The sequence below is a fragment of the Coffea eugenioides genome, chromosome 10 (assembly GCF_003713205.1).
Source record: "Coffea eugenioides isolate CCC68of chromosome 10, Ceug_1.0, whole genome shotgun sequence".
NCBI lineage: Eukaryota > Viridiplantae > Streptophyta > Magnoliopsida > Gentianales > Rubiaceae > Coffea > Coffea eugenioides.
In genome coordinates this window covers 14,468,139-14,495,354 of record NC_040044.1, presented here as the reverse complement: position 1 = coordinate 14,495,354, position 27,216 = coordinate 14,468,139, and the positions used below count along the sequence as shown (strand labels likewise).

The window sequence follows — 27,216 nt, the reverse complement described above, 5'->3', positions numbered from 1 at the left end:
TTTGCATGAATCTTTCGAGCCTCTTCATAGACTCCTTGACCGAATGGTGAATAAGGATGTCAAGAGGAAGGGTTCTATGCAATTTAGTTCCAAAATCCAATCTACCTTTTCAAAGTCAGCATATTCAAGAAGAAAGGAGGAGATTCATTCGACAACTAAGCATGTAAATACATCATCCATAGATGAAGGATTTGGGAGCATATGGGAGACTTATCAACACCTCCTACAACAAAAACTTGAGAAAGAGCAAGTTGAGCGTGGTAATGAGATTGTGAGTGCATATGAGGTGAAAGTTGAAGGAAGTGAAACAGAAAAAACTTTCAAAGAAATTGAGTGAGGAAAGGTCCACGAATGGTTCGACCATAGCAGAAACACAAGAGGGAAAACAAACATCTATTGCAAAATCTGGATGTGAGGAGAGATTCTTATTATACTAACTATCTTAACTTTGCCTTGACTAGTGTTTCTTATTTTGTGCAGGTTAAGTAAAGTGCAATTGCATTGATCTTACATTGTTCCATTTCTACATCAATTGGAGAATTTAAGAGCTTTCAAAGAGTCTGTATCTTAAGTGTGGTACCTTGTTGCTATCAACATATAATCAATCTCTCATCTCAGGCTAGTTTACTTGTTGATAAGCCAAATGCTGTTTCAATGGGTGTAACTACACTTGAGCTTTGTTCTAACCTTCTTTGTTATTTCGCTAATGATATTCCATCTTTTCTTAGTCAATTTTCTGGTTCCTTGCCACCTGATTGTGTTGTTCAATTTGAAGGTTCTCAAGCTACCTATACCGATCTTGTTCCATCCATGCAAGATAGGTCATACCAACGACAACTTGTGGTGAATATTGTAACTTTGCGCAACTAGATTCGAGATTTTTCTAGTCTCATTGAGCATCACTATAAAGATCCTTATCTAGTGAATTCAAATGGTAAGTTGGTGAGTAGTTTTCTACCTATGCTTTCTAATTGTGTGATTTATTGTGTAGGTCTAAATTTGGCATTCCATGACAAAGGCCTGATTAGAAAGCTTTGGGCTACAACCTGGAATTTTCACAAGCTTTATACGATATGTTTCTTGTCTTGGAGGATGTCTTTGTTCAAGAGCATTATGAGGTTGTCCAAATGACATGCAATGTTGCTCGTGGCAATTCAACTACTTCCAACACTGTTGCATTTTCTCCAATCCATCGATTTGTGGGCAAATTGCTTTCAAGAGAAGAGGAATGATGCGAACATAGGATCCAATGATTTATGTTCAAATCATACAAGTGGTGGATCCATTGGAATTCATCAAATCATCCATTGGAGTTCATCAAATCCGGATCCCTTCCAACATTTTAGTTCATTTATGTTAGTTAGCCTTGTCATTGAATCTTGTTGTTATGTGTTTATTAATTCCAGCAATGGTTTTGATTAACTAGAGTTAGTTGGAGTTAATTGAGTCATTACTTGAATGGTTTAATCAGCTAGGTCATGTGGACCAATTTTGGAGCCAAATTAGTGTTAGGTTAGTTGAGCCGAGTTAGGATTTAGAAACTAGTTAATTGTTTCCTAGTTTGATTAGGATTTTTAAATCTTTGTAAAGGCTATATAAAGCCTTCAATTCCAAATATTTTTGATATGACACGATGAATTAAGAAAATTCTAGCAAATACTTTGTGTTTCGCGAGTCTCTTTTCCAAGAGCTCCAAACTTGAATACTTGAGAGAATTCTTAAATTTTTAATTGATTTATTAATCTAGAAACGCACTAGATTGTAACGTCATTCTACCCTTCTAACGCGTTCTCAAGCTATCCTTGATCATTTAGAATCCACTCTCTCAAACTTTGATACTATAATTCTAGATCCTTGGGCTTGTTTCTTACAGGTTTCGTCATGAGGTTGGTGGGGTTCGTATCAGTGATGTTTATGCAAGATGCAATTTTTGCATTCTTGAACCAGAAATTTTTGAAGAAGCACATATAGAAAAGGATTGGAGCAAGGCAAGAAAAGATGAAATTTTATGCAATTGAGAAGAACGAGATTTGGAAACTAGTTGAAAAGCCTCAAGACAAGGAGATCATTGGTCTCAAGTGGATTTACAAAGTCAGCTGAATCCGGATGGTTCAATCCAAAAGAAAAAGGCAAGACTTGTTGCTAAGAGTTATTCACAGTAGCCTGGAATTGACTAAATGAAACATTTGCATCGGTTGTAAGATTTGATACAATTAGAACTCTCATTGTCATGGCAGCCCAAAAAGGTTGGAATCTCTACAATTTGATGTTAAATTTGCCTTTTTGAATGAAGAATTAAAGAGGTATATGTTCAACAGCCTCAAGGTCTTGTCAAAGAAGGACAAGAAGACAAAGTGTATAAGTTGAAGAAAGTATTGTATGGATTGAAACAAGCTCCAAGGGTTTGGTATAGCCAAATTGATTCTTACTTCATGGAGCTAGGATTCAAGAAGAGTAAAAGTGAGCCAACCTTGTATGTGAAAACTCAAGGTAGCTCAAACATTATCATTGTTGCTTTATATGTTGATGATTTGCCTTGCACCAGTAACAATAAGAAGTTGATTGCTGATTTTAAGAAAGACATGATGAAAAGATATGAAATGAATGATATGGGATTGCTACATCATTTTCTTGGTATGGAGATTTGTCAATATGATGATGAAACCTTTATTTGTCAAAAGAGATATGCTGAAAATATTCTTGTAAAATTTGACATGGTTGATTGTAAACCTATGGCCACACCACTTGTTGTGAGTGAAAAACTTGTCAAAGAAGATGGTGAAAAGAAAGTTGATTCTACTTTGTTTAGAAACTTGGCGAGAAATTTGCTTTATCTCATAGCTACAAGGCCAGATATCATGTTTCTTTCAAATTTATTATCAACGTTTATGCACAATTCTAGTCAATTACATCTTGGAGCAGCCAAGAGAGTGTTAAAATACATCAAAGGGACATTCAACTCTGGCATCAAATTTAGCAAAGGCACTACTTTAAATTTGCATGCTTATTGTGATAGTGATTGGGGTGGATGTCTTGATGATATAAAGAGCACACCTCAGGCTATTGTTTTTCTCTTGGTTTTAGAGCATTTTTCTTAGGCATCAAAGAAGCAACAAAACATGACACAATCATCTGCTGAAGTTGAATACTGTCCGCAAATTTGGCAACATCACAAGCCATTTGGTTTAGGAGAATTCTTGAAGACATTTGTGAGAAGCAAAAAGAATCTACAGTGATGTTCTATGACAACAAATTAGCAATTGAAATTGTCAAAAATCCAGTTTATCATAGCAGAACTCACCATATTGCTATCAAGCACCATTTTATTCAAGATGCAATTGAAGATGGTGAAGTTAAGCTGAAATTTTGCAAGAGTGAAGACTAAGTTGCAGACATCTTTACCAAGACACTTCCAAAAGACAAGTTCAACTATTTTTGAGAGATGCTTGGAGTTCAAGAACAGCACATTAAGGGGCCGGGAATTTGTTGAATAATGTACTGAATCAATAAGTTGGGAAGCATGATTAATTACTTAGTAAATGAGATAGTAGGCAAGAGGAATCTTCTCTATGTATCTAGAAGGATGGAAATTAAGAAGGTTGTTGGTAAGTATGGCTGGAAATCTTTCCTATGTATCTAGAATGATCATTTAATACTATAAATTGATCTTGTAAGCTCCAAAGTAAAAGAAGAGTGAAAGAAATGAAAGAAAGAAACGATTGAAACCAGTCTTGTCTCCAAATATTCTTCTCAATTCTTGGCCTAATATCCAACAAAGTGTATCGTGATGAAGTAAGGCCATAGATCTCTTGGCCAATTTAGTGCGACAAAAACAAGTGTGAGATGGCACTTGCTTCTTGCCATGAAACTCAGCTAGATTAGAGTCTCATACTTTGTTCCTGTTTAGAGCTTATGTTTTCACTTCATAAACTTGTTTACTTGTATTGTTAAACGTTAAGTTGGGCTGAATGTTGCTTTTATGTTTCTTCCCCTTGGATTAATTGGTGAAGTTGATATAGTCTTTCTTTGGAAACAAAGAAATACAGATAGCAAAGTTCCAGGAGTTTTGCTTCTCTGATTAATGATATTTTCCTTTCAAAGATTAATGTGTTTGGATGAAAGCTTGTGAGGACAGATTATTTTTCACCTAATGGTCATAGCAATCAACTCATTATCTATTCAACTATTTTCTTTCTGAACAATTGCACTAGATATTCTGATAGTATTTCACCTTACTTTCTTGAGGCTTTGTAGGTAAAAAGCATCATATCATGTTTTAGGCATAACAGATACTTTACAAATCATAATAAACGTGGACTTTGAATTCCATCTACATCTTATGAGTTAAGCTTTACAAATCATAATAAATGTGGACTTTGAATTCCATTTAAATCTTATGAGTAAAGCAAGCAACAAGAAGAAGCGAAATATATACACATGTATACTCGCAAATTGAGAGCAAACAAAGAAACTTTAAGTGAAGGATTAAGACAAAGACGCTCTCCCTAAAACTTTTTAATGTTTGTTCATGTTGTTTAATGAGCAATTTATTAAGTGGTTTATTGTCTTTTGATGGATCATTTCTGAGAAAAGATATCAGAAAAATGCAATTGCCATTGCGAAAAATTCTGACAAGTTCAAGATTAGGTCGGAGAAACTCCTTCTCTCTTTTTTGGCGCAGATTATGGGAGGAGAGAGTTTGGGAAATAATAACTTCATGAGATACAAATTGATTTACCATTTATCATCTGAAGGAGCAATTGGAGAGTAGTCGTATATAGTTGAGCTTTTTCCCTGCATAGTAGCTTGCCATATGTAGATGACTTTTATATCTTGAGCTTTGGACTTGATTTGTGCAATGATGTGTATTGTTTTTGTGGAATTATATTCCCTTGCAATAGAAAAGTAGATATTCTGTATCATATTGCAGAATTGCAATCCGTCAGCCATTCCAATAATTTAGTCTTGATAGAAAGGACCATAACTAGACACCAAGAATATCTGCTGATGCTGACCAGCGTGGGGCATGTATACAAAATTAAGTTCAATCCACAGTCAAATTTTATATTTTTAAATTTCTAAATACCCCACATGTAATTTTCTACAAGTATACTAGTCGAAATTCAATATAGGGTATTAAGAATCGAACCCCCAGGGAAGAATGGATAACTATCGGCACTACTAAAACTCCACTATTATTTAAATAGTCAACAAATTGAAGAAAATAAAACGACACTAAAATTGCAAGAAAATAACAAATGAAAACTCTTTAGGTCATGATATCCCTAATTGCTCATAAAAATGCAATATTTGGATCATTGAACAATACTACCTTTGCTAGTTATAACGTAATTTCCTTATGCATGTGATACCTGCTATCGTAGTGAATCAACTATACTTATAACTAATCCATACATACTCTTGTGGTTATAAAATTAGTTACAAGTACATTACCTATATGAAATTACATGGAACAAAGCCACAAAAGTCACAAAGGTGCATCTCTACTCTCGTGAGCGTACTTTTTAGGTTTAATACTTCCTTGAATTAGTATTAAATTTCAATTATCATTACAAATCTAACACTTTAAAATTATCACAATTAATGGCCAGTTAATCATGATTAAAAAAAGCAAAAGTGTTAAATAATTTGCTCAACACAATACAATCATAGAAAGTTCAACCAAAACTCAAGGCATGAAACTTTAGAAAGACCTAATGAAACACAAATCCAAAACTTGCATACTAACCATACTTAAGAATTCAATACAAAAGATGAAGAATTAGAGAAGAGAGAACCCTTGTCACCTAAGCTTCATCTTCTTCTTTTTCATATCCATCTTTATCTAAATCTAACCAATATACAGAAGTGGATACCACACACATTACCACCTAAACTATACTATAGTATACTAACCTAAAACTAAGAAAGTGTAATAGCTACATTTTTGTGGTGTATTCTTGTACTCTCCAAACTCTCCAAAAAGAAAACACAAGCTCCTATTTATAGAGAAATCTTCACCCCCTTTGTGTCTTTCTTTCAAGTGTGAACATTGGCATCAAACGTCAACATTTTTTGCTTCAAACTAAATCACATCATTATTGAAGAAATAAAATCAAGAATTATTGCTAGAATCTCATCTTTACAGCTGCAAATAAGATGCCAATTGTCCCTCAGAATATGTGAAAAAATGGAGGTGAAAACAAGTTGCGCAAGTGAAAGTCATAAAATTTGACCGGAATCCCTCCAAAATCCAACTAGATTCCTCCCCTATTTATTTTTCAAATTTTGTTTCTTATTCCAACTCACTACCTCGAATTTCTCCAGCAATCCCTCCAAAAATCAGTCAATTTTTTTGGAGGGATTCAAGTCGATTATCTTTTTTGACAAGTTTTTTCATTTTCTTTTTCTTGTGACTCGAACCACCCTTAAAACTCGCCATCCTCACGAACTTTAGGACTCTAACCATGTTTAACACAAACTCAAGATTTTGAAAGTCTCAGGAGCGCTTAGTGGTACGATAAGAAACCTCAGGAGAGGTTCCGAAATTATCCCATTCTAGGGTAGCGTCTTCTATATTGAAAGTTCTAGAGACTACTGTCGCAACAAGGTTTGTAATACTATAAGCCCACTGTCGCAGGCTAGATTAAGGAATGAGAAAGTCCTTTTATGTGCCACTTTATCCTCTTTGAATAGTTGGCTGATGTTGATGCCTACACTCAATATCTAATGTTACCATGATTTTTAGGGGGGATAGTTTCAAAAACCGCCCTTGAGGGTTTTAATAATTTTACTTGGCACTTTCAAATTTTAAAAAATCTCATCTAGCTCCTCTAATTTAAACTTTTTGTAACATTTAAAACCCATTTCAAAATATAATATTAAAAAATTCATTTTGAAAGAAAGAATACAATTTCATTCCAAATTTGTCATTCTCTTGTGACATCTTAATTGCCATTACATATCAAATTTACCTCTTATTTTTTGTAAAATTGATCAATGTAGTTCTTTAATGAAAATTTAAAAGTTATTAACAGGATCAAAAAACTCTTTACTAATTTTTGTGCCATTGGTTCGGATAAGAAATGTTAAATTACTCAAAATTATGAATGATTTATAATACTCTTAAACATAACTTGCAATAATTTACAACCATGATAATATCTTTTTGCACCAGCTTAAAAACAATACAAGAAAGTTTATATAATTTTTAGCATGTTGTATTTTTATTTTTATTTTTTACTTTTCAAGCCATCAATTTGAACCAAAAACATTAGAAAATTCAAAAATATTTAAATGATTTACAGAACTCCTTAAATTAACTTAAAATTTTTTATAGTAACAAAATATTATCTTTGTCATCTATAAAATCTTCAAATAAACTTTCATATATTAACTCTTTTTATTTAAAAAAACACACTATATTTTTTCCAATTAGAATAAACCTTCATACTTTTTATCTTTATTTTTCATTTATTATTATTATACTCATGTGTTTGTAATCAAAGTAAAACAATAAAAGGGCAAATTTGGAATGAAATTATATTTGCTCTCCCAAAATGAATTTTTTAATAATATATTTTAAAATGGGTTTTAAATGATAAAAAATCTTAAAATAAGGGAGGCAAGTGAGAGTTTTTAAAGTTTAAGGGTGTCCAGTGTAACTGTCTAAAACATCATGGGAGGTTTCTAAAATAATTCCTTTTAAAAGAGTTGTTGATTTTATCCTTCTCAAGTCAAGACCGCACTTGGACTTCAAAGGGAACCCTCATTTTTATAGAAATTGCTCAGGCATCAAAATCGGAGTTGTGGCTAGGGATGTAAGCGAGTTGAGCTATTCGCGAGTAGCTTGGTCAATGACTTGGCTTGAACTCGGTCGAGCCGAGTCTCGAGTTACTCGAGTACACATTCGAGTCGAGTTCGAGTCAGAATTTTGCAGCTCGTGGCTCGACGAGTAGCTCGTCGAGCCATATAATTTAAATAATATATATAATTTAAATAATATATATGTATTATAATTATAAAATGACCGTTATGGGTATAATTTATACTGAATTTACAAGTAAGGTATCGAGTCAAAAAGCTTGATTACTCGACTCAATAAAGCTTGACTAAAGGTCGAGCTTTATCGAGTCGAGTCTCGACCTTTTAAAGATTTTCTCGAGTCAAGCTCAAGTTTGAGATTTTTCGACTCGATCGAGTTCGAATCGAGTTCGAGCCAAGTTATTTATAGGTCGAGTCGAGCTCGAGTATAACAATACTCGAGCTCGACTCGGCTCGATTACATACCTAGTTGTGGCAATATCATTTGTCAAACAAGTTAGAGAGCAACAAGGGTGCAGACTGGTTAGCGAACGAAGGAACCCATAGACAACCAGGACCAGGTCGTATCCTAAACCCCCCTGAAGCGCTGAAGGATCTCTTAGGATCGGAGATCATAGGGGTTACCGCCACCCCTAGAATCATCTCTTGTTAGCGGCCTTTGCCCCGCCCTTGCACCAAAAAATAACAAAAAGGGTACTCATTCAAATGCCGCTAACACTGGCTTTGGAGGGTTGCATTTAAAAATGGGGATAATTTCAAAAACCTCCCTTGAGCTTTCAAATAATTTCACTCGGCTCCCTTTAATTTTAAGAAATTATACTTACCTCCCCTGACATAGTGAAGTACCTAAAATGCCCTTTCCTTGGTAGACAAATCTCAATTTAAAGACCCAAAAAAAAATTTCTATTTTTCTATCTCTTGTCTATTTTTGCTCCTTTCTTTTCTAGTTAATATACTATACCTTTTTTTATTATCTTCTATTTTATGAATATTAGCAAATTAAAATTGCAAAATTGACAGAGGGAGCTAATTATGTACCAAACTAGAAGGAAATGAAGAGGCTCGCATTAATAGATAAATAAAAATGAAATTGATTATTGAAATAGAAAGAAGAACCAAAGATGTGAAATTAGTCATATTTTGCTTGTTGTCAAGAAAATTTTTGTAAAATGCCAATAATTGCATGAGGATTTCTTTCATTGGATGAGAAATTTTTTATTATGATTTTATTGTGGAGGTAAAATTTAGTCTCTAGTTTTGAGGTATTAATATTTTTAAGGTTATAAGAGAGTTGTAATAGTGGTTTTAGGCTAGATGAGCTTGTATTAAAAAGGTATTTGGGTATTGAGATTTAATTTTGGGGTATAAAATTGGTTGTCAATGGTATGTTTGTATTTTTATTTTTATTTTTTACATGGCAAGCATCGATGTTGTATATATAATTGAAATCTTTTGGACAGCCACTTAGATTTGGAGCTTATGGTTGGATGGTTACTAGGGATTAGGTTTGTCGATTTGTACAAAGTGTGGAAAAAATGATTGAATATACTATGTTTTTCTTTCTTAGTTTTGTAGAAAAGGGCAATTTAGGATTTTTGAGAGAAAATCTAGCTTGTTGAACCAATATTGTTATATAAATAGTAAAATAGGGGAGGTATATGTAATTTTTAGAACCTAAGGGAAGCTCTCTGCAATTATTAAAAACCTTAGGAGAGGTTTGCGAAATTATGAAGTAGCTCTCCAATTGTGGTGAATTTTAAATTTGGTTATAACTTTGATACCTCCAAATCTTTATTTTCGACGTCAAAGTTTGCAGCTACCCCCCTTCACAAATACACATATTTTTTGTCAAATCACACACTATATGTAGGACCGATATTGGTATGTTCTCGGGGACTGGTAGACCTACAGACAAGTAATTGACAAATAGTCGTTATAAACTACTCCCTCCGTCCCATTTGATAGTCCTGTATTCCTTTTTCATCTGTCCCAAATTGTAGTCCACTTTCCAATTGAAGAATGTAGTTGTATTTTAATTTTCCTAAAATACCCTTATTCAATGTAAGTAGTTGTTACTATAAACCTACCCCATTTAATAAGAGTTGATTCTTTTTTTACCATCAATTCAAGTTCCCATAAAATTGTACCATATTTAATGTGGGGGTATTTTAGGAAAATAGCAATCTAAATTTACTTTTCCAACAAAGTTAACTACTTTTTTTTAAACTGTGTGAAAAAAGAAACAAGACTATCAAAGTGGGACGGAGGGAGTATAATTTAGAATCCTAAAAATCCCAATTCAACAACATAAAGATTAACCAAAAAAAAAAAAACTAAGGCACGTTTTATTGATTTTTAAAAGTTCCTTTTCTAAGTTTCTAAGACAGCTAGGTTTTTCATATTCTTTTGTAATTGTAGTGAAACCAAGTTAAAAATTCAACTGCCTAGGAAGGAGGATTTTTAACTTATTCTTGGAAAGGTTCACAATTTCTTCCTCGGAGACTGAATCTTTTTAAGCTTTCGACCCATCTTCTCCTCCCAAAGTTCAATCAACTCAAGTTGAAATAATGTGTTCGTTGACCGCCGAAAAATGACAACACTAGCTATTGCATGTTCCTGGGTCCACTGGCGGATTTAAGTTGGGGGCACTGGGGACATGGGCCCCATTACTCTCTCTTAAATTCTTATAATATGTATAAAATTTTTATATTATTTTAATTGTGCATCTAAAGTTTTTTTCTGAAATAAGTGAAAGAATTATATGATATTTTAAATTGATTCATGAATTAATATTCTAAAAAGATATGTGGGTCACAAAATTCCAATTGAAATTAGTTCAAAATTTTTTTTTCATTTTAACTTATTGGTGAATATTTTTTTACTTCAAAAACTAACAAAAGAGAAGGAAAAAAAGTTTAGTGTTACTTTTGTCCCCACTGAAAATTTTTTCTTATTTCCACCACTGCTTGGGTCATTTGCCACTCTAATGGTATAGCTTCCAATGTCTTCTTCATAAATAAATACAACTACGAAGGAGACAGAATAAATTCGTAAATATACTGGACAACTTTTATCAATCTTCAACACCAGAAAATAATAATCTTTCCATCGCAAAATCTTGGTCAAGTACAAAAAAAAAAGATTTTTGTGTAAAGACTAGAGACCTTGAAAGCGAAAGATCTTCAATTTAATTTCCCACTTCTGTTTTAACTTTACAACTTATCGCATGAGGACTTGTACTTTTCGGGGCTACCACGTGCTTTACAACATTAATGCCTGAAGATTTGACGGTTTGCATCTTCCAAAAAATTTAAATAAAATAATGTGGTTTTAAATTGGTCTCTAAAATTGTGGTTGTCTTTATATTTGACTCAATAAGCAAGTGTTATAGTTTTTCTTGACTGACTTGCATCTTTATTTTTATTTTTTTTTCCCAAACGATAACATGACGGACTTGCATCTTTATGGTGTTACTTTTTTCTGCTATTTTTTTGTCCACCCTTTCTAACTTTTTATATCCTTATAATAAAGGTTTAAATGGTCCAACCCTACTTAAATAAAAAATGTATCTTCTTATTTAGGTTTTACTCGTAATTATTTGAAATGTTGTGGAAAACCTATCCTCAATTTGAAGTAACGACCATAACTACTCGTTCTACATCTTAACGTTCATAAATTTCTCTACCAAATTATTTTTCTTAGTCTAAATGAACAAGAATTTTTTTGGATAAATTACATATAATCACCCTGTAGTTTTGCATAATGCCAAATGACCGCACAAACATTTCAAAATAGTCACGTAATCCCCTTGTGAGTTTATATAAAGTGAAAAATGGATGGAATGCATAATCAGTTATGGTGATTAGACCACATATGTTCTAAAAGTGCATGTAATGAAATCATAATATCCACTTAACCTCCTATGGTTTGCATAAATATTCACTTCACCTAATGTAGTTTTTTTATTTATTCACATAATCTCCCAATGATTTTGTACAAGTTAATTAAGTCGTCATTTGATTTAGCATTTAAATAAGTGCATTACTAGCATTTCAACTAATGACATTACATAAGTTATTTTCGGTTAAATTTTCAATTTACATAAAATCATAAAAGAGTGAAGTGGATATTTTAAAATGTTAGAAAAGTTTCGTGATAATAAATGAAACCACAGGAGGCTATTAGTAATTTACTCTTTTTTTAAAACAACTTTACACATGGCCTTCTCATACACTCTCTTAATCAATTCTTCTTGAATAAGTTGGCAAGCAGGCAAAGTATGGAATGCAATACTGACTACAGGTTTAGGGATTCAAATCGTTGTACTTTCAGTCAAATCTTAAGGGTGTGCACTACTTTCAGTCAAAAAAGAGAATGTTAGAAAAACAATAAGAAGAACAGTACCCTTGGCCTCCCCACTGCCATACACGGTTATGTCCTCCTTCTCGTGGTCATGTGGACGAAGCAAGTAACTGACAAAATATGCTCCAAAGCAATTTGTAGACACAAAAGTATATGGGATCCCTTCTGCTAATTCAGTGGCTCTCCTTATATTCTTCTTCTTATTTAGGAATTCTTGATAGGAAGGCAACACAGTTACTCTATCTTCTTCACATCCAAAATCTGACGGTAGAAACCTCTGACCACAGGAAACCACTAAGGTCTAGTTTCTTGAGCCCATTTGGATTGCAATAATTTGGGAGCTTTTGTAAAACAAAAAATAATAATAACAATAATAATAATAATAATAATAACAATAATAATAAACACTTTAGAACTTTTTTTAAGTGTGATATATGTAAAGTAAAATAAATGATTAGAAAATGTGTGAAACAAATATTCTCGTGAAAATCCAAAAAAATTATCCACAAAAAATGCAATCCAAAGATTGTGAAGAAATTGACCATAATTTGATGCCTCTACATTCAAACAAGTTAAATAGACAGAGACAAGCATACATATTTACCTATGTGTGTGTCTGAGAAGTTTCGGTAGGCATCGATTAGATGAGACACATACATACCTTGTGCGTGAGACAAGTAGTGGTGTGCTCGTAGCCACAGATGAAATGAGAAACTGACGTTACCTTTATGTTACCAGCAACTTTGATGGCCTCAATAATTTTCAATTGGTCAAGAACTTGAGGGCATGCTAATGCAGAAATCACAATATCAACTTCTTTAAGAACCGACACTAGTTTCTCACGCTCATCCAATGCACCCTTCAACAGTAATGCAAAATTGAAGTCATACTCTCCCGCTATGGTTTGTCTGTATACTGTATAGAGTATACGCATATCTATCAGAGAACAGATATATAATTGGAAGCAAGTCCTCCTAAAAGTGAGAGTTTCTCTCTCTGGGTAAGAGCGCGAGTCTCTCTTTTTTGAGAGTTCAAAACTTTTCAAAACTTTCCGCAAACTTTTACACTCAATCCCAAGAATCAGACAAAGATCAACAACATTATTGCTGATGAAATTAAGAAGTTTGATCTGTAAGTGATGAAATAGCTAAAGCCGAACATCCTGGAAAGATTCTAGCTCCCCATTAGGGGGACAGTTTTTCACTATTAAGGTTCCAGCTCAACGTTGGAAAGTGTCTGCAAGCAGAAGATAGCTCGATAATTCTGGTTCAAGGAAACAGACTCCATGGAAGAAGTTAGGATGCTGACAGGTATCCTCACAGCCATATTTTTCATGGTTCACTCTTGCTTTTGTTACTTTTTTCTTTAAAAGTTTTTGGGGTTTTACCCCGATCAATCTCTTTGTCTCAGGTTGTTTAGGATTTTAAGGTTAAAAGTTATGGTTTTTCCTCTTTTTTGAGTAGTTTGGTTGTTTCTGGTTAGAGTCTTTCTTTTCTTTTAGTGCATCTTTGTCTGCCTAGGTAGTTGTCGTTTTCTTTTTTTCTTAGGCATTGGCCGTCTTGCCTTGGTTTTTCTCAGTAGTGGAAGTAGGTTGCTTTTGGAATTTGTTTATACCCCATGGCGGAGGAACTAGCAGAAGCGATAAGGAAATTTGCTCTTTCTGACAAAGAGCTGGAGGGAACTGACCTGGGAGGAGAAGAGATTGACAAAGGTATTCAAGAATGTCAGTCAAGCTTAGTGGGGAGGATCAAAGGTGAGAAAGTGGTGAATTTTGTTGGAGTTAAGAACTTTGTGAACTCAGCTTGGGGGTATCCAAGGAATCTTAGGATTATAGAGCTGGGTCCAAACTTGTTTCAGTTTTATGTACCAAGCAGGGAGGATAGAGACTGGATAGTAGGGGGAGGACCTTGGGTCATGGACAACCAAATTCTGGTGATAAAACACTGGTTTGAAGGTATTGAGGATGACTCTTCTGCTTTTGATCTTGCACCCCTTTGGGTTCAAGTCTGGAATTTACCTGTGCACTGGATAACAAAAGAAGCAGGATGGAAAATTGGAGCGATATTTCATGAAGTAAAGGATGTTGTGGTGCCTCAAGTAGGAGGAAAGGAAGGTAGACATCTAAAGTTATTAGTGGTTCTGGATACCTCCCTACCTCTCTTAAGGGGAACGACAGTTAAAGTAAATGGAATCTTGAGATGGTTGAACTTCAGATTTGAGAGGTGCCCAGACTTCTGTTACAAATGTGGAGTGATTGGACATGGTGAAAAGAAATGCAAGGAAGTGATACAGGTAAGCAAAGGGAAGCAGGAACATCAGTATGGGCCATGGATGAGAGCCAACATAGGTAAAACATCACCCCAAAAGGAACAACAGAATAAGTATAATTCTGAGATGAATTATTGGGGCTTTAGAGATGGTGAGATGGTACGGTTAAATCCTAAGGCTAAGGAAAGTATGGAACTTGGTCATAAGGACTCTGTGGCAGGAAGGAAGGATGAAACTAGGAAGAGTAATGATGAAAATATGACAGGCAAGGAGAAGTCCAAAAAGGATGAATCGAGGGAGGATCAGCAACTAAGAGGTGAGGCTAGCAGTAAAGAATTGGAAAGGAAAAGCTTAATCCAAAATAGCTGGAACAGGCAGAAGGAGAGTTCTACCTCAGAAGCTACAGAAACTCTCCCAAGGGGAATCAGTAAATGTGTATTAGAGGAAGCAAGTTTGAGTATCCCAGTGGAGGTAGAGATCATTGATAAGAACAAAGGTGCAGTGGAAAGAAATGGTCTTGAACAAATAACACAAGAGCTTATGCAAGTCACAGTAATGGAGGATGATTCTGGCAGCCATGAAACAGCTTTAATGATAATCGATCCAGGAAGTTCTGAGCTGGGTACTATGGCTGCCCAGAAACATAACAGGAAAATGAAGAAGCAGTTGAGATCTCCCAAAATCTCTCGTCAGCCTTTGAGGGATCTGAGTGGGAACAGGATATTGGCTATTCAACAAGGAAAAAGGAAAATTAACTTGATAGATGAGGAGATGGTGGAAGTGCAAGTAACGGAGATTGTTCACAAGAGAAACAAACTGGGAGTTGGGGAAGTGAATCTAGGAGAGAAACAAGAGGGGGAAGGGGCCAACCTTAACTGGCCCCTCAAGTTTCAATGAAGGTTCTGGTGTGGAACTGCCAAGGAGCAGGGAGCCCCTTGACAGTTCCCCAGTTGAGGGAGGCTAATAACCTCCTCTCCCCAAATATTATATTTCTGAGTGAAACCAAAAATAGGTATAATTACATGAAAAGGGTCCAAAAAATTCTGAGGTTTGAGGAAAGTGTGATTGTGGAAGCTATGGATAGGAAAGAAGGTATGGCTTTGTTTTGGAATAAAGATATTGAGGTCAGGGAAGTAGTTACAACAGCTCTCACTATAGAGGCATTGGTTTTTGATCCGGAGCTGCAGATTGATTGGTGGTTTATTGGAGTATATATGAGCTGTGATGCTAATATTAGGAAACAACAGTGGAAAGTTTTGACTGCGAGAAGACAGTTGTGGGGAGATAAATGGCTTCTGGCTGGGGACTTCAATGATATATTAACTAATGAAGAGAAGTGGGGAGGTAATGCAAGAGCAGAGAGGAGTTTCAAGGAGTTTAACAGCTTTATTGAATACAACAATCTTGTGGATTTAGGTTTTACTGGTAATCCCTGGACATGGAGCAACAATTGGGATGGTGAAGGGGAGATTAGGCAAAGACTGGACAGAGGATTAAGTACCATAAACTGGAGCCAATTTTTTGACAAGGCTAAATGTGATCACGTGGAAACTGTTGGGTCAGACCACAGTATGTTGCTCATAGATAATTGGCCTCGAATGGATAAAAAAAGATCAAAATTCTCTTTTGACAAGAGATGGCTCAAGAAGGAAGGGATCAGTCAAGTGGTTGAGCAAGCTTGGAAACAATCAGTGGAAGGAAATAGGATGTATAGGATTACAAGGCAGATTGCTAACTACAGAGTGGCTCTACTCAAATGGAAGAACAATTTCACAGGAAATTCTTTGCTAAAAATTAATCAAGTGAAGCAACAGATTAAGGAGATAAAGGAATCTAAGGAATCAGGAGCTAAGGATAAAATCTCAGAGTTAAAAATTCAGTTAAAAGAGGCCTACACAGAAGAAGAGCAGTTTTGGGCTCAAAAAGCAAGGATTGATTGGCTGAGAGAAGGGGATAAGAACACAAAATTCTTTCATGCTTGTGTGAAGGGGAGAAGAAGGCGAAATAGGATGCTCAACATACAAAGGGATGATGGTTCTTGGACTAAGAGTGAGGAGGAGCTGGGAAAGGAAGTGGCTGAATACTATAGAGTCCTTTTTGCTAGTTCTGGTTGTGAGGGTCTGGGTGAGATTCTAAATGGTATACCTTCCACTATCACTACTGAGATGAATGCAAGGCTAACTCAGGATGTGGAGGAGAAGGAAATTAAATCTGCTCTCTTTTCCATGAATCCAAATAAGGCACCAGGCCAAGATGGCATGAATCCTTTGTTCTTCCAAAAATTTTGGCACATTGTGAAATCTGATTTAATTGCTGCCATTAGGCACTTCTTTTGGTCTAGCAACATGCCTAAGTCCTGGAATCACACTGTCATCTCCCTCATCCCTAAAATCCAGAATCCTACCAACTTGAAGAGCTATAGGCCTATTAGTTTCTGTAATGTTGTTTACAAAGTGATTTCTAAAATTCTGGCCAATAGACTCAAGAATGTTTTAAATCACTGCATTAGCAAAACTCAGGCAGCTTTCATCCCAGGCAGACAAATTCTTGACAATGTCATTCTTTCTCATGAATATTTGCATTACATGAACAATAAGAGACAAGGACAGAATAGACTTATGGCTGTGAAGCTAGATATGTCAAAAGCCTATGATAGAGTGGAGTGGAAATTCGTTGATGCCATGATGGAAAAAATGGGCTACTGCACAGTATGGAGGAAGTGGATTTGGAGCTGCCTCTCCTCAGTTACCTACTCTTTCAATATTAATGGAGTACCACAAGAATTTGTAACTCCAGAAAGAGGAATAAGACAAGGTGACCCACTGTCACCTTATCTTTTCCTTTTGTGCTCAGAAGGTTTCTCCAATTTACTGAAGCAGGCTGAGGGAGATAAAAGGATCACAGGGGTGAAGATATGCAGAAGTGGGCCAAGATTGACTCATTTATTCTTTGCTGACGACTCTTTGATTTTCTGTAATGCTGACAAAGAGGAAGCAAGTGAACTTGTTCAAATTCTGAGGAAGTATGAGAAGGGGTCTGGTCAATCCATAAATCTGGAAAAGTCCTCAGTTTTCTTCAGTCGCAATGTCAGTCATCAGAGGAAAAGGGAAGTGAGACAAAGCCTTGGCACAATCCAGGTAGCTACTCAAGGAAAATATCTGGGGCTCCCTATGGTGATAACTAGATCAAAACAGCAAATTTTTGGTTTTATTAAGGACAGTATCAGCAAGAGAATGAAGAACTGGAAGAACAAGCTACTCAGCCAAGGAGGGAAGGAAGTCTTATTGAAGGCAGTTTCTATGGCATTGCCAGTGTATACAATGTCCTGCTTTAAACTTCCAAACACACTGTGCAAAGAAGTGACTTCCATTTTTGCTAAGTATTGGTGGGAAGAAACCGAAGGGAAAGATAAGATGCACTGGTGCTACTGGGGAAGAATGGCCATGGAGAAAAAAGAGGGAGGTTTAGACTTTAAGGACTTACAGAAGTTTAACAAAGCCTTGCTGGCTAAACAGGTTTGGAGGCTGATTACCAAACCAAACCTCTTAGTCAGCAAGGTTTTGAGGGCAAAGTATTTCCATAGGGATTCTATCTTCAAGTGTAAAGTCCCAAAGTGTGCTTCATGGATCTGGCAAAGTCTGATGAATGTAAGAGTTTTGGTGCAAAAGGGAACTAGAAAGAGGATAGGCAATCGCAAGACAACAAACATTTGGGAGGACAGTTGGATCCCTGGTAATGAGGATGGGAAAGTCACTTCTGCAATGCCCCAGAACTGTAATATCAGAAGAGTGGATGAGTTGATCAGTGGTTTTAGGTGGAATAAACCATTAGTGCTTAGAACTTTCAACCAGAAAGATGCGGTGGAAATCTTGGATATCCCTATCAGTATCTCTGGTAGGGAAGACAGTAACTACTGGGTACATAGTGGTCATGGCAACTACACGGTCAACTCAGGATACAAGGTGCTGTGTAGAGAGAGAACTCAATCCAGGGGAAGTAGAGAAAACGAAGCAGAAACAAGTTCAGCAAATTCCAAAGGGAAACAATGGAAGTGGCTGTGGAAACTGAAGTTAAAAAGCAAGTTAAAACATTTCATTTGGAGGTGTCTAAATGGTATGTTACCAATTAACGACCTTGTTTTCAAAAGAACACACCAAGGTGATCCAATCTGCGATGGTTGTGGTGAACAGGAAGAGTCAACTGAACATATGTTTTTTCATTGCAGCAGAGCTCAAGAGGTTTGGAAGATGGCACCAGTACAGTGGGATGGGTTGTCTGATCAGACAGGGAACTTCACAACCTGGTGGACAGCTATGCTGGATGCCATATGTAGGACAGAGGGCAGGGAACATATAGAATTAACCGTGAACATCCTTTGGCAAATTTGGAAGAGGAGAAATGAGTGGAAGTTTAATGCAAAATGTAAACATCCCTGGAAAACAGTCATAAAGGCTCAACAAGAATGGCATGAGCAAGCAACAGTTTGGAGCAAAGAGAATATGACCCCTGAGATTGCTGCAAGAGATAAAGAGGAAGAAAAACCAGAGGAGGGAGGACGTGATGAAATGCAGATCAGAATCTCAACTCAAGTGCAAGAACCAACTAATAGAATTGGCACAGGAATTATAGCAACTAACGTCAATCATCAACTGGTGGCAGCTTGGGCTCTTATTGATAGGAAAGCAAGGAATCAGGTGCAGAATATTGCTGAAGCTGTGAAGATGGCCATTATAAAGGCCAAACAACAGCAATGGCAGAAAATTACAGTCTACATATCCAGCCCTCAGCTGTTGAAAGGGTTAACGGAAGGAATAGCCAAGGATATCAAAATGGCTACCCTGACTGATGATATTAACAATTTAAGAGCTTTGTTTCAGAAATGCTCCTTTTGTTTAGATAGGAGACTAGACTCCAGATGTGATTTGATTAGTGGTTATGCTTTAGGCCTATTTCAAGATGAGGAATGGATTAATCCTCAGTGTGTCTAACACTTGTGTATAGTACTGCTTGAGCCTTTGCTCATATAAGTGTATATCCTTTTGTCTATTCAATACAAAAACTACCGTTGCTGAAAAAAAAAAAAAAGAACAGATATATACTTCGATGCAACTGATATTGTTACAGTTACCATTTTGATTGTATAACAAAAAGGGACTTTACCTCCTGTGGTTAAGCAATTTCTGACATAAACCCTCTATAGTTTCAAAATCTATGCATAACTCTCTCGTGATTTAAAAATGGCAACATGATGGAAATGATCCTTTATAATGGAATCCACAGAAATGTTGAGAATACTCTTATTTAAAAACTAAAACGGTTAAAGTGATCAAAATATATAAATATAATTTGTATGACACTTTAACACCTTATGATTTGTATTTTACCACACAACCCCCTTATAGTTTAGTGCTTACCATATAATCCCCTTATGATTTTCAAAATATATACATAATCCCCATGTGGTTAATAAATAATTTCAAACTTTACATAGATGTGCTTTTGATATTTTAGTTGACTCCGTTATGGAATGCAAATTTCATCACTTTGACACTTTAGTCCAAATTAAGAGGGGGTCATATATAGTTTTTTAAACCACAGGAGGTCATGTGAAAAAAGCACTAAATTACAAGGAATAAAGTATATTTTACCAACACAAAAATGATAGGGATAATTCCAAAAACTTGAGTTTCTGACAATTTCAGATAGTACCCTTCTATATTAAGTCAATTGTGATAGTGTTCGATTTACTTTTAGAAGGTTAATTCTATAGATAATTGAGTTTGGCGGGTGCATGATTAGTCCCACTATGATGGGAAAATCCTATTCTAGGTTTGCACATGCCTAGATCATATTAATAGGAATGTGACGAGAGAATCACACTAGTGAATGTCAAAATTCCCATTACGTACGTAGTACACGACGATATGCATAATCTACAGTTGCATGTGATGCAAACAACATAATGTGGAATTCCCCTTTAGTTTCCTCATCCTAGATACAGGATTCAGTTTACCCAAATCCGATTGTCGTTCTCCACTTGAACTCCTCGTCCCTTGTTAACAAAGAAAGCATGCAAATCCATCATGTAAAAGAATATTACCTTGAATATTGTGACACCCGAAGAATGGAACTCATTAAGCAAATCTATGTTGGGGGAGGTAGGCCTGGAATAGACATAAGTTGGATATCCCAAATTTGTGCTTGCCTTCGCCATGTAGGGTGAATTCTTAGTTTATGATGGAAAAAAAAAAGGAATTCTACAACGAGGGCGTTTCGCGGAGTGTTTTCTAAAAATGGGGTCTTCGCATTCGGGGAATGCGAGGTCAGTATGGTGACCGAGATCCCACTGACCTCGCATTCGCGGAATGCGAGGTCAGTACGAGGTCACCGACATCCACACTGAGGAGCGCCAACACCCCATTTCGAAAAAAAAAAAGAGAAAAGTGAGTCTGTCGAATAGCAAAACAAAGAAAACAGAGTTATCGAACAGCAAAACAAAGAAAACAGAGCTGGGTTCTGCACATCGAAGCATCCAAACACCGGAGCATCCAAAGACTGGTTCCGCGAGTGCGCTTCCCAAAATTTGCCAGCATTGCCGTCCCATTGTGACTCTCAAACAGCATAAAGGTGAGGCTTTTCCACTTGCAATGCGTCACTTAATACTTGAATTAATACTTGAATACTTGAATCCAAGGGCAAGTTCAGATTTGTTGTGAAATTTGGGTATAAATTTGATGTTGGTTGTGCTTATTTTTGTAATTTTTGTGGTGGATTTGAAGATATACGTTACATTTTTCGAATTCTTGCAATTTTTCTGTTTCCAATTTGTTGCAGTTTATTTGCAGTTTCTGCAATTAGTGCAGAAAAAGCAAGATCCGAGGTCGGATCCGACGCAACACAGACGGATCCGACCTCGGATCCTTTGAGAATCAAAGGCGAAAATGGGTGATACGACCTCGGATCCATAGTTGTTAACTGAGATCCGAGGGCTCGTCTGATCATCTATTGAGACGGATCCAAACCCTGTTGGATCCGAGGGATGCCGGAAATAATCCGAGCTCGGATCCTCGCATTTCATAAATGCGAGATCTGGTTATTTTTTATTTAATTTTTTTTTTTTTGGATTTCGTTGTTCGAAAATTCGAGCTCCGTGAGTTCGCATTTGCTGAATGTGAAGACCCTTTGAACGGAATCCCATGCTCAAAATGTCCCATTTGTAGAATTCTTTTAAAATTCATCATAATTTTAGAAATTTCTATATCATTATAATTTTTTTAAAAATGTCTATTTTTTGCGTTGAAGAAGATAAAACAAAAAAAAAAGAAAAAAGCGTCAAGTTCCATTTAAAATAGAAAATGGGTTCTAATTAAGGGAATTAAACATGAGATGCAAATGAGAAACGAATTTCTCTAGGGCAGCTATGGGTAAATCGTACATTAGAGTTGTGTTTCTAGAGAAGATTTTAGAAAAATAAGGGCCTTGAACTAAAATGGGAAAATAAATTTTTTTGAAATTACAATATATGTTAGCAATTTCCGAAATTTGATGCCGAGCATTGAAGTTGTCTTGGATGCATTTCCGTTGCTTTAACAGTCTTAGCATGCCATTTAATTTTTTGTTATATACATTTAGACACCATTGTCGTACTTTAACAAGTGTATATAAATATATTTGACAAATACTTATTTTTCACTAATGTAGTTATCAAAGTCATTTACAATAATTATACTTTAATACGCCCTGTATAATTTGAAATGATAATAATTACAATAATTAGTACTTTAATATGTCTTGTGTAATTTAAAATGATAATAATTAATCATTTATGACTAGTTTAATGTACAAAATAATTCTCTAAAATGCTAAGCACATAGTAGACAAAGTCTCTAATACTCAATGTGAGGGCAAGGGTTATGTACCAAATTTGGGTGGCAAGTGCCCACTTTTCAGTTTTTGTTTTTAAAATCTATTTCGCAGCTATTATTTTTGGTCGAAACACTATCTACATTGGACATTGTATGTTTTGCAATTGGAGTTTAGAAATTTTATTGACATAATGTAGTTTATAGATTGGAGATTTTGAATTTCATGGATATTTGGATTGTTTGACAGGGAGTTTTAGCCCATTTATAGGGGAGATTCTGTCGAATTTTTTATAGAGTTTTCTTTGTGAGGGCAACTGACTATTACAAGGTTGGTGACACAAGCGTAGAGACCTGGTTTGGGAAGTCCGTCGTCCAAACCATAGAAGTCCACAGAAGTCCAAACCACTATGAAATACGGATTTATTTTATGGCGAATTGATGGATTTAAAGTCAATGACCAACCTTGTAGTATTTTTTGTAATTGGCAAAATCTATAATGCTAAAAAAGTGGCAAAATCAGCTACAGGGAAAAACATTAATTTTATAAGATTCATTGCTAGAATATCACATCATTGTGAATGTGGATCTTGTTATGCGGTGTGAATGTGGAGCCCAAATATATATAACTTCCCGTACATTTCTTATACTTGTACTTTGAAAATTATAAGGTCTCTTGACAATATGTAGTGTGACAAATGTCATTACTACTTCATATAAACCCTGTTTGGATTGGTTGGCAGGGAGTTTTAGTGAAATTTGTGGATTGGTTGGCAGGGAGTTTTAGTCTATTTTTAGGGGAGACTCTGTCCAAATTTTCTAAAAATTTCGTTCGGAGTTTTAGGCTTTTCCTATCGTCATTTATAGCATATTTCATACATATTTTTAATTTTTTCATAAACATTTGGATCGCAATTAGTCTATTTAATAGTTCCAATTTCGACCTAGCGTCCGCCCTCTTTCATTTGTTTGGACCCTTGGACTACTAATTCTAATTTATTGTCCCCAAAATAGGGATTCATTTCACAGACATGTCTGTAAAAAGACCTCTGCGGGTAAACCTATATTGGGGAGGAGAAATACATTACGAGGGTGATTTTGTTTGTTATTTGCCTCGTACTTCCAACCGGACATTCACTTTGAGGTATAGAATTGGATACGGGGAGTTGGTTGACAGGATTTACCACTATATTGGGGTTGATAAAGGGATGTTTAAGCTGAAATTGTTTCTTCGTCAACTGTTGGAGAGTTCCAAATATACTGTTTCCGCAGTGGTGGATGATGAAACTCTTGATGTAATGTACGATCTTTGGATCGAAAGAGCTTCATACATGGCGGAGATTTATATCGAGAAGGAAGAAATCGTCCAAATGCCTGTAGTTAATACCGTATTCACTGGACCAATAGGTAATATTGGTCCCATGATATCGCTTGTACATGCATTCATGGATCCAACAAAGTTTAACTTCGGTTGTAATGTTGGTCCCATGCTTTTTTTGTTATAGTTCAACATGTAATTAAATGGAAATGAAGAATAATATGAGTACTTGTGCTGTTCCGATAGAATAATAATCCAGATTAAGGCTTTGATGGATGAAGCTGTGGTGAAATAATTTCTAGAAGGTCTACGCCAATATGTTTTACTTACTTTTTCACAAAAGCAAAAGAAAGCACAAAGTTAACGGGCATATTCAATGATGCCTGAACTGAGATTGAAGTGATGATCGGAAATGGTTATCCATTGGGATAAATTGCTATATTGCCTGAGTTCCCATTCATCTTGATCAATCCCAACCAGTTGCTTATGTTTCATGTATTGTGCTATTATTAGCCAATCTATTATTATTAGCCAACCAGTTGTTTCATGAAATTGTCCAATTTGAATATTGGGAAGTTTTATTATTTCTTAATAGACAAAATGAAACAACTTTGATTTTATATTTTTTTCAGTTCATATGGCAGCCATATTCGGAGGACGTTCTCGCTTCTCTTCCTGCGTATTGTACTGCGGGTCGGGATATTTGGAGGTCCGTAACGTATCTTATTTGCTGGGATGTAGTAGAGCCGCACCTCCCTCATCGGGTTATGCGGCAGTTTGGGTTTCATCAATCCCTGCCTGATATGAGGTTGACGGATAATCAGGCAGCTGTACATTCTCTAGATCGTCGTGGTAGGGCGAATCAAGACTGGAACACCACGCATAGATAATATATTGATATTTGGACTGATCGACGTGAGCATGTACAAGATGGCACTGTAATTGAAGATACTACATATCCATCGGATGAGTATGTTCAGTGGTATCGGGAGCAGACGGGGATTTATATTTCAAATCCGAGTCGATTTCCCGCTTTCCCAGAGGGCTTTCAGGGTGATAATGCTAGGGCACAGTATCTTGTAAGTTTATTTCCAACCCACTTTTAATAATTACTTTGAGTTTGCTCACTTTTTTAAACTATTTTTTACCACAGTATCTCCTTCTTATTCTCATATTTGTTTCTCCAGAACGATGCCATGTCTCGCATGTATTTCATGGCACAGGACTCTCTTGCAATTAGTGATGAATAATACAGCAGATACTTTCAAGAGTTGACGGACTTTGCATCCACATCTTTGCATCATGTAGGAGAGTCACGCCGACTTGTATTTCGCCCTCCACACGTACCACAGGACATTCCACTACATGCTGATCCATGTCGTGTTCAACAAACTCCTAGAAATACCCACGGAAGTCAGCATGGCGGTAGACGACGTCGCAAACTCCGATCACCAGAACCCGCCACACAAACTGGATTCCATGGAGGTTCAATGGCTACTGAGGACCAAGCTGGCGCATCTACTTTTGTCACCCCTCATACCGAAGTCATGCATGAGAGAGGTGTATCGATTGGGAGTGGTAGGTCCCCTGTGACTTTTTCAGAGTTTACGCCCGATAGGGACTCACATCATCATACTTCTGAGCAATGTGAAGGAGGTGAAGGCACAAGCACTCAAATTCAAGATGCTACACTGTTGACACATATTACTTAGGTCCATACAGTAGTGGCAAACCAACCACGTCGAAGCCAAAAAATACCCAAACCAACAACATGTGGTACTCATGGGAAACTTGGGCAGCATTGATTGCACGCTACTTATATCGTTATTGTATAAATAACCTAACTTATGGATTACATACTTTTTTTTGTGACATTTTGTATATATTCTAAAATTTCACGAATATGAGTGGAACAATGCCATCACGCATATCTTAGTTCTCACTTTATATGAGTACTCTTTTAAACAAAACAAGAAATGTAGGTTATATGAGTTCTCACTTTATATGAGTACTAGGCATGGATTGTACTAACCTCTCCTATAGTTTATACACGGTAAATTAGTTACATGTCGAAACTTCCATCTTGAAGGTGCATTTGAAGAACAAATGTAAAAAAATGGAGGTTTTATAACCTAACTTCGTTCTTCACATTGTTTAGAATTGCCAAGCATACATACAATGTTGAATTTTCAGTATATTCAGGTGAGTTTTGGTGAGAACGTGTTTATAAATGCTCATGGACTCATTTGATGTGCATTAATGCCCAAAAGTGCCATTTTGGTGTAACAATGCAAAAAAATGATCAAAGAACCTCACCCCTCGATTTTCAATGAAGATGTGTTTGATGTGTTTTGAGAAATTGAATATTGTATTTTTGGTATATTACATGTGCGGGAAAGGTTAGAATTGATAAAAAGTTAGTCCAAAGCGTGTTTTGAAATTGACCGGAAAAGGGAGAAAAAGTTTAAAAAATTGCAGTTTCTGCAATTAGTGCAGAGAAATACAGATCCGAGCTCGGATCCTAAAAACCCAGATGGATACGATCTCGAATTTTTTTATCCGAGTTCGGATCCAAGAAATTCCAGACATATCCGACGGCTCGTCTGTGCTTCCGGAGGTGAGGATCCGAGCTCCTGTCGGATCCGAGGGCATTCAGAACGGATCCGACCTCGGATCGTTTCGCGATATGAATGAAATCGCAGGCTAGGTTCCTCACTTTTCAGCGTTCTTCTCCTTCTCTCTCACCGAAACCCTAACCCTCCTTCACCAATCTTCCATTTTGCCCATTAGTCCTCTGAAATTTCACCACAAAAACATCCCAAATACTCTTGTGAGCATTGACCCTGAGTTTTTTGAAATCAAAAACATCAATTTGGTGAGTTTGATCTTCAAAAACTTGAATTGGGGCTGCACTGAACTTCGTCAATTTGGGGGTTAATTTGGGCTGTTTTGGGTTCAATTTTTGCATCATCATCTTCCTTTATCATCACTCTACACATTTGAGGTAACAATTTTCAACTTTCTTTGAAATTTTACATTTCTCAATTAGTAATTTTTTAGTAATTTTCTACAAATTTGGGAAATGCACATATGTTGGATTTTATTACTATAATTTTGCTACATTGTGCTAGTATATGTCATTGGAAATGCTTGTTTGTTTAGAATTGAGAAATTTGTTAATATGGTGATAAATTTTGTATAATTTTTCTCATGAAAGGACATTATACTTTTGTTGACAATTTCTTGGTTCTTTGTATAATTGGCATTTGACAATTTGAAATGAAGTTCATTTTTAGTTTTGGGTTCTAATTTGGGGGCTAATTTGGGCTGTTTTGGGTTCAATTTTTGCATCATCATCTTCCTTTATCATCACTCTACACATTTGAGGTAACAATTTTCAACTTTCTTTGAAATTTTACATTTCTCAATTAGTAATTTTTTAGTAATTTTCTACAAATTTGGGAAATGCACATATGTTGGATTTTATTACTATAATTTTGCTACATTGTGCTAGTATATGTCATTGGAAATGCTTGTTTGTTTAGAATTGAGAAATTTGTTAATATGGTGATAAATTTTGTA

General features: G+C 35.9%; 1 protein-coding gene across 1 annotated transcript; it reads right to left on the bottom strand.

Annotated features, from left to right (window-relative positions):
• Positions 1 to 9,684: 9,684 nt before the first annotated feature.
• LOC113750480 (eugenol synthase 1-like) lies at positions 9,685 to 20,668 on the bottom strand. The gene is made up of 5 exons (XM_027294446.1): positions 20,555 to 20,668; positions 12,911 to 13,045; positions 12,229 to 12,463; positions 10,750 to 10,850; positions 9,685 to 9,729 (listed from the first exon to the last, which is right to left on the bottom strand). Exons 1-5 carry the CDS (start codon positions 20,666 to 20,668, stop codon positions 9,685 to 9,687), a joined length of 630 nt encoding a protein of 209 aa, XP_027150247.1.
• Between the last annotated feature and the right edge of the window lie 6,548 nt (positions 20,669 to 27,216).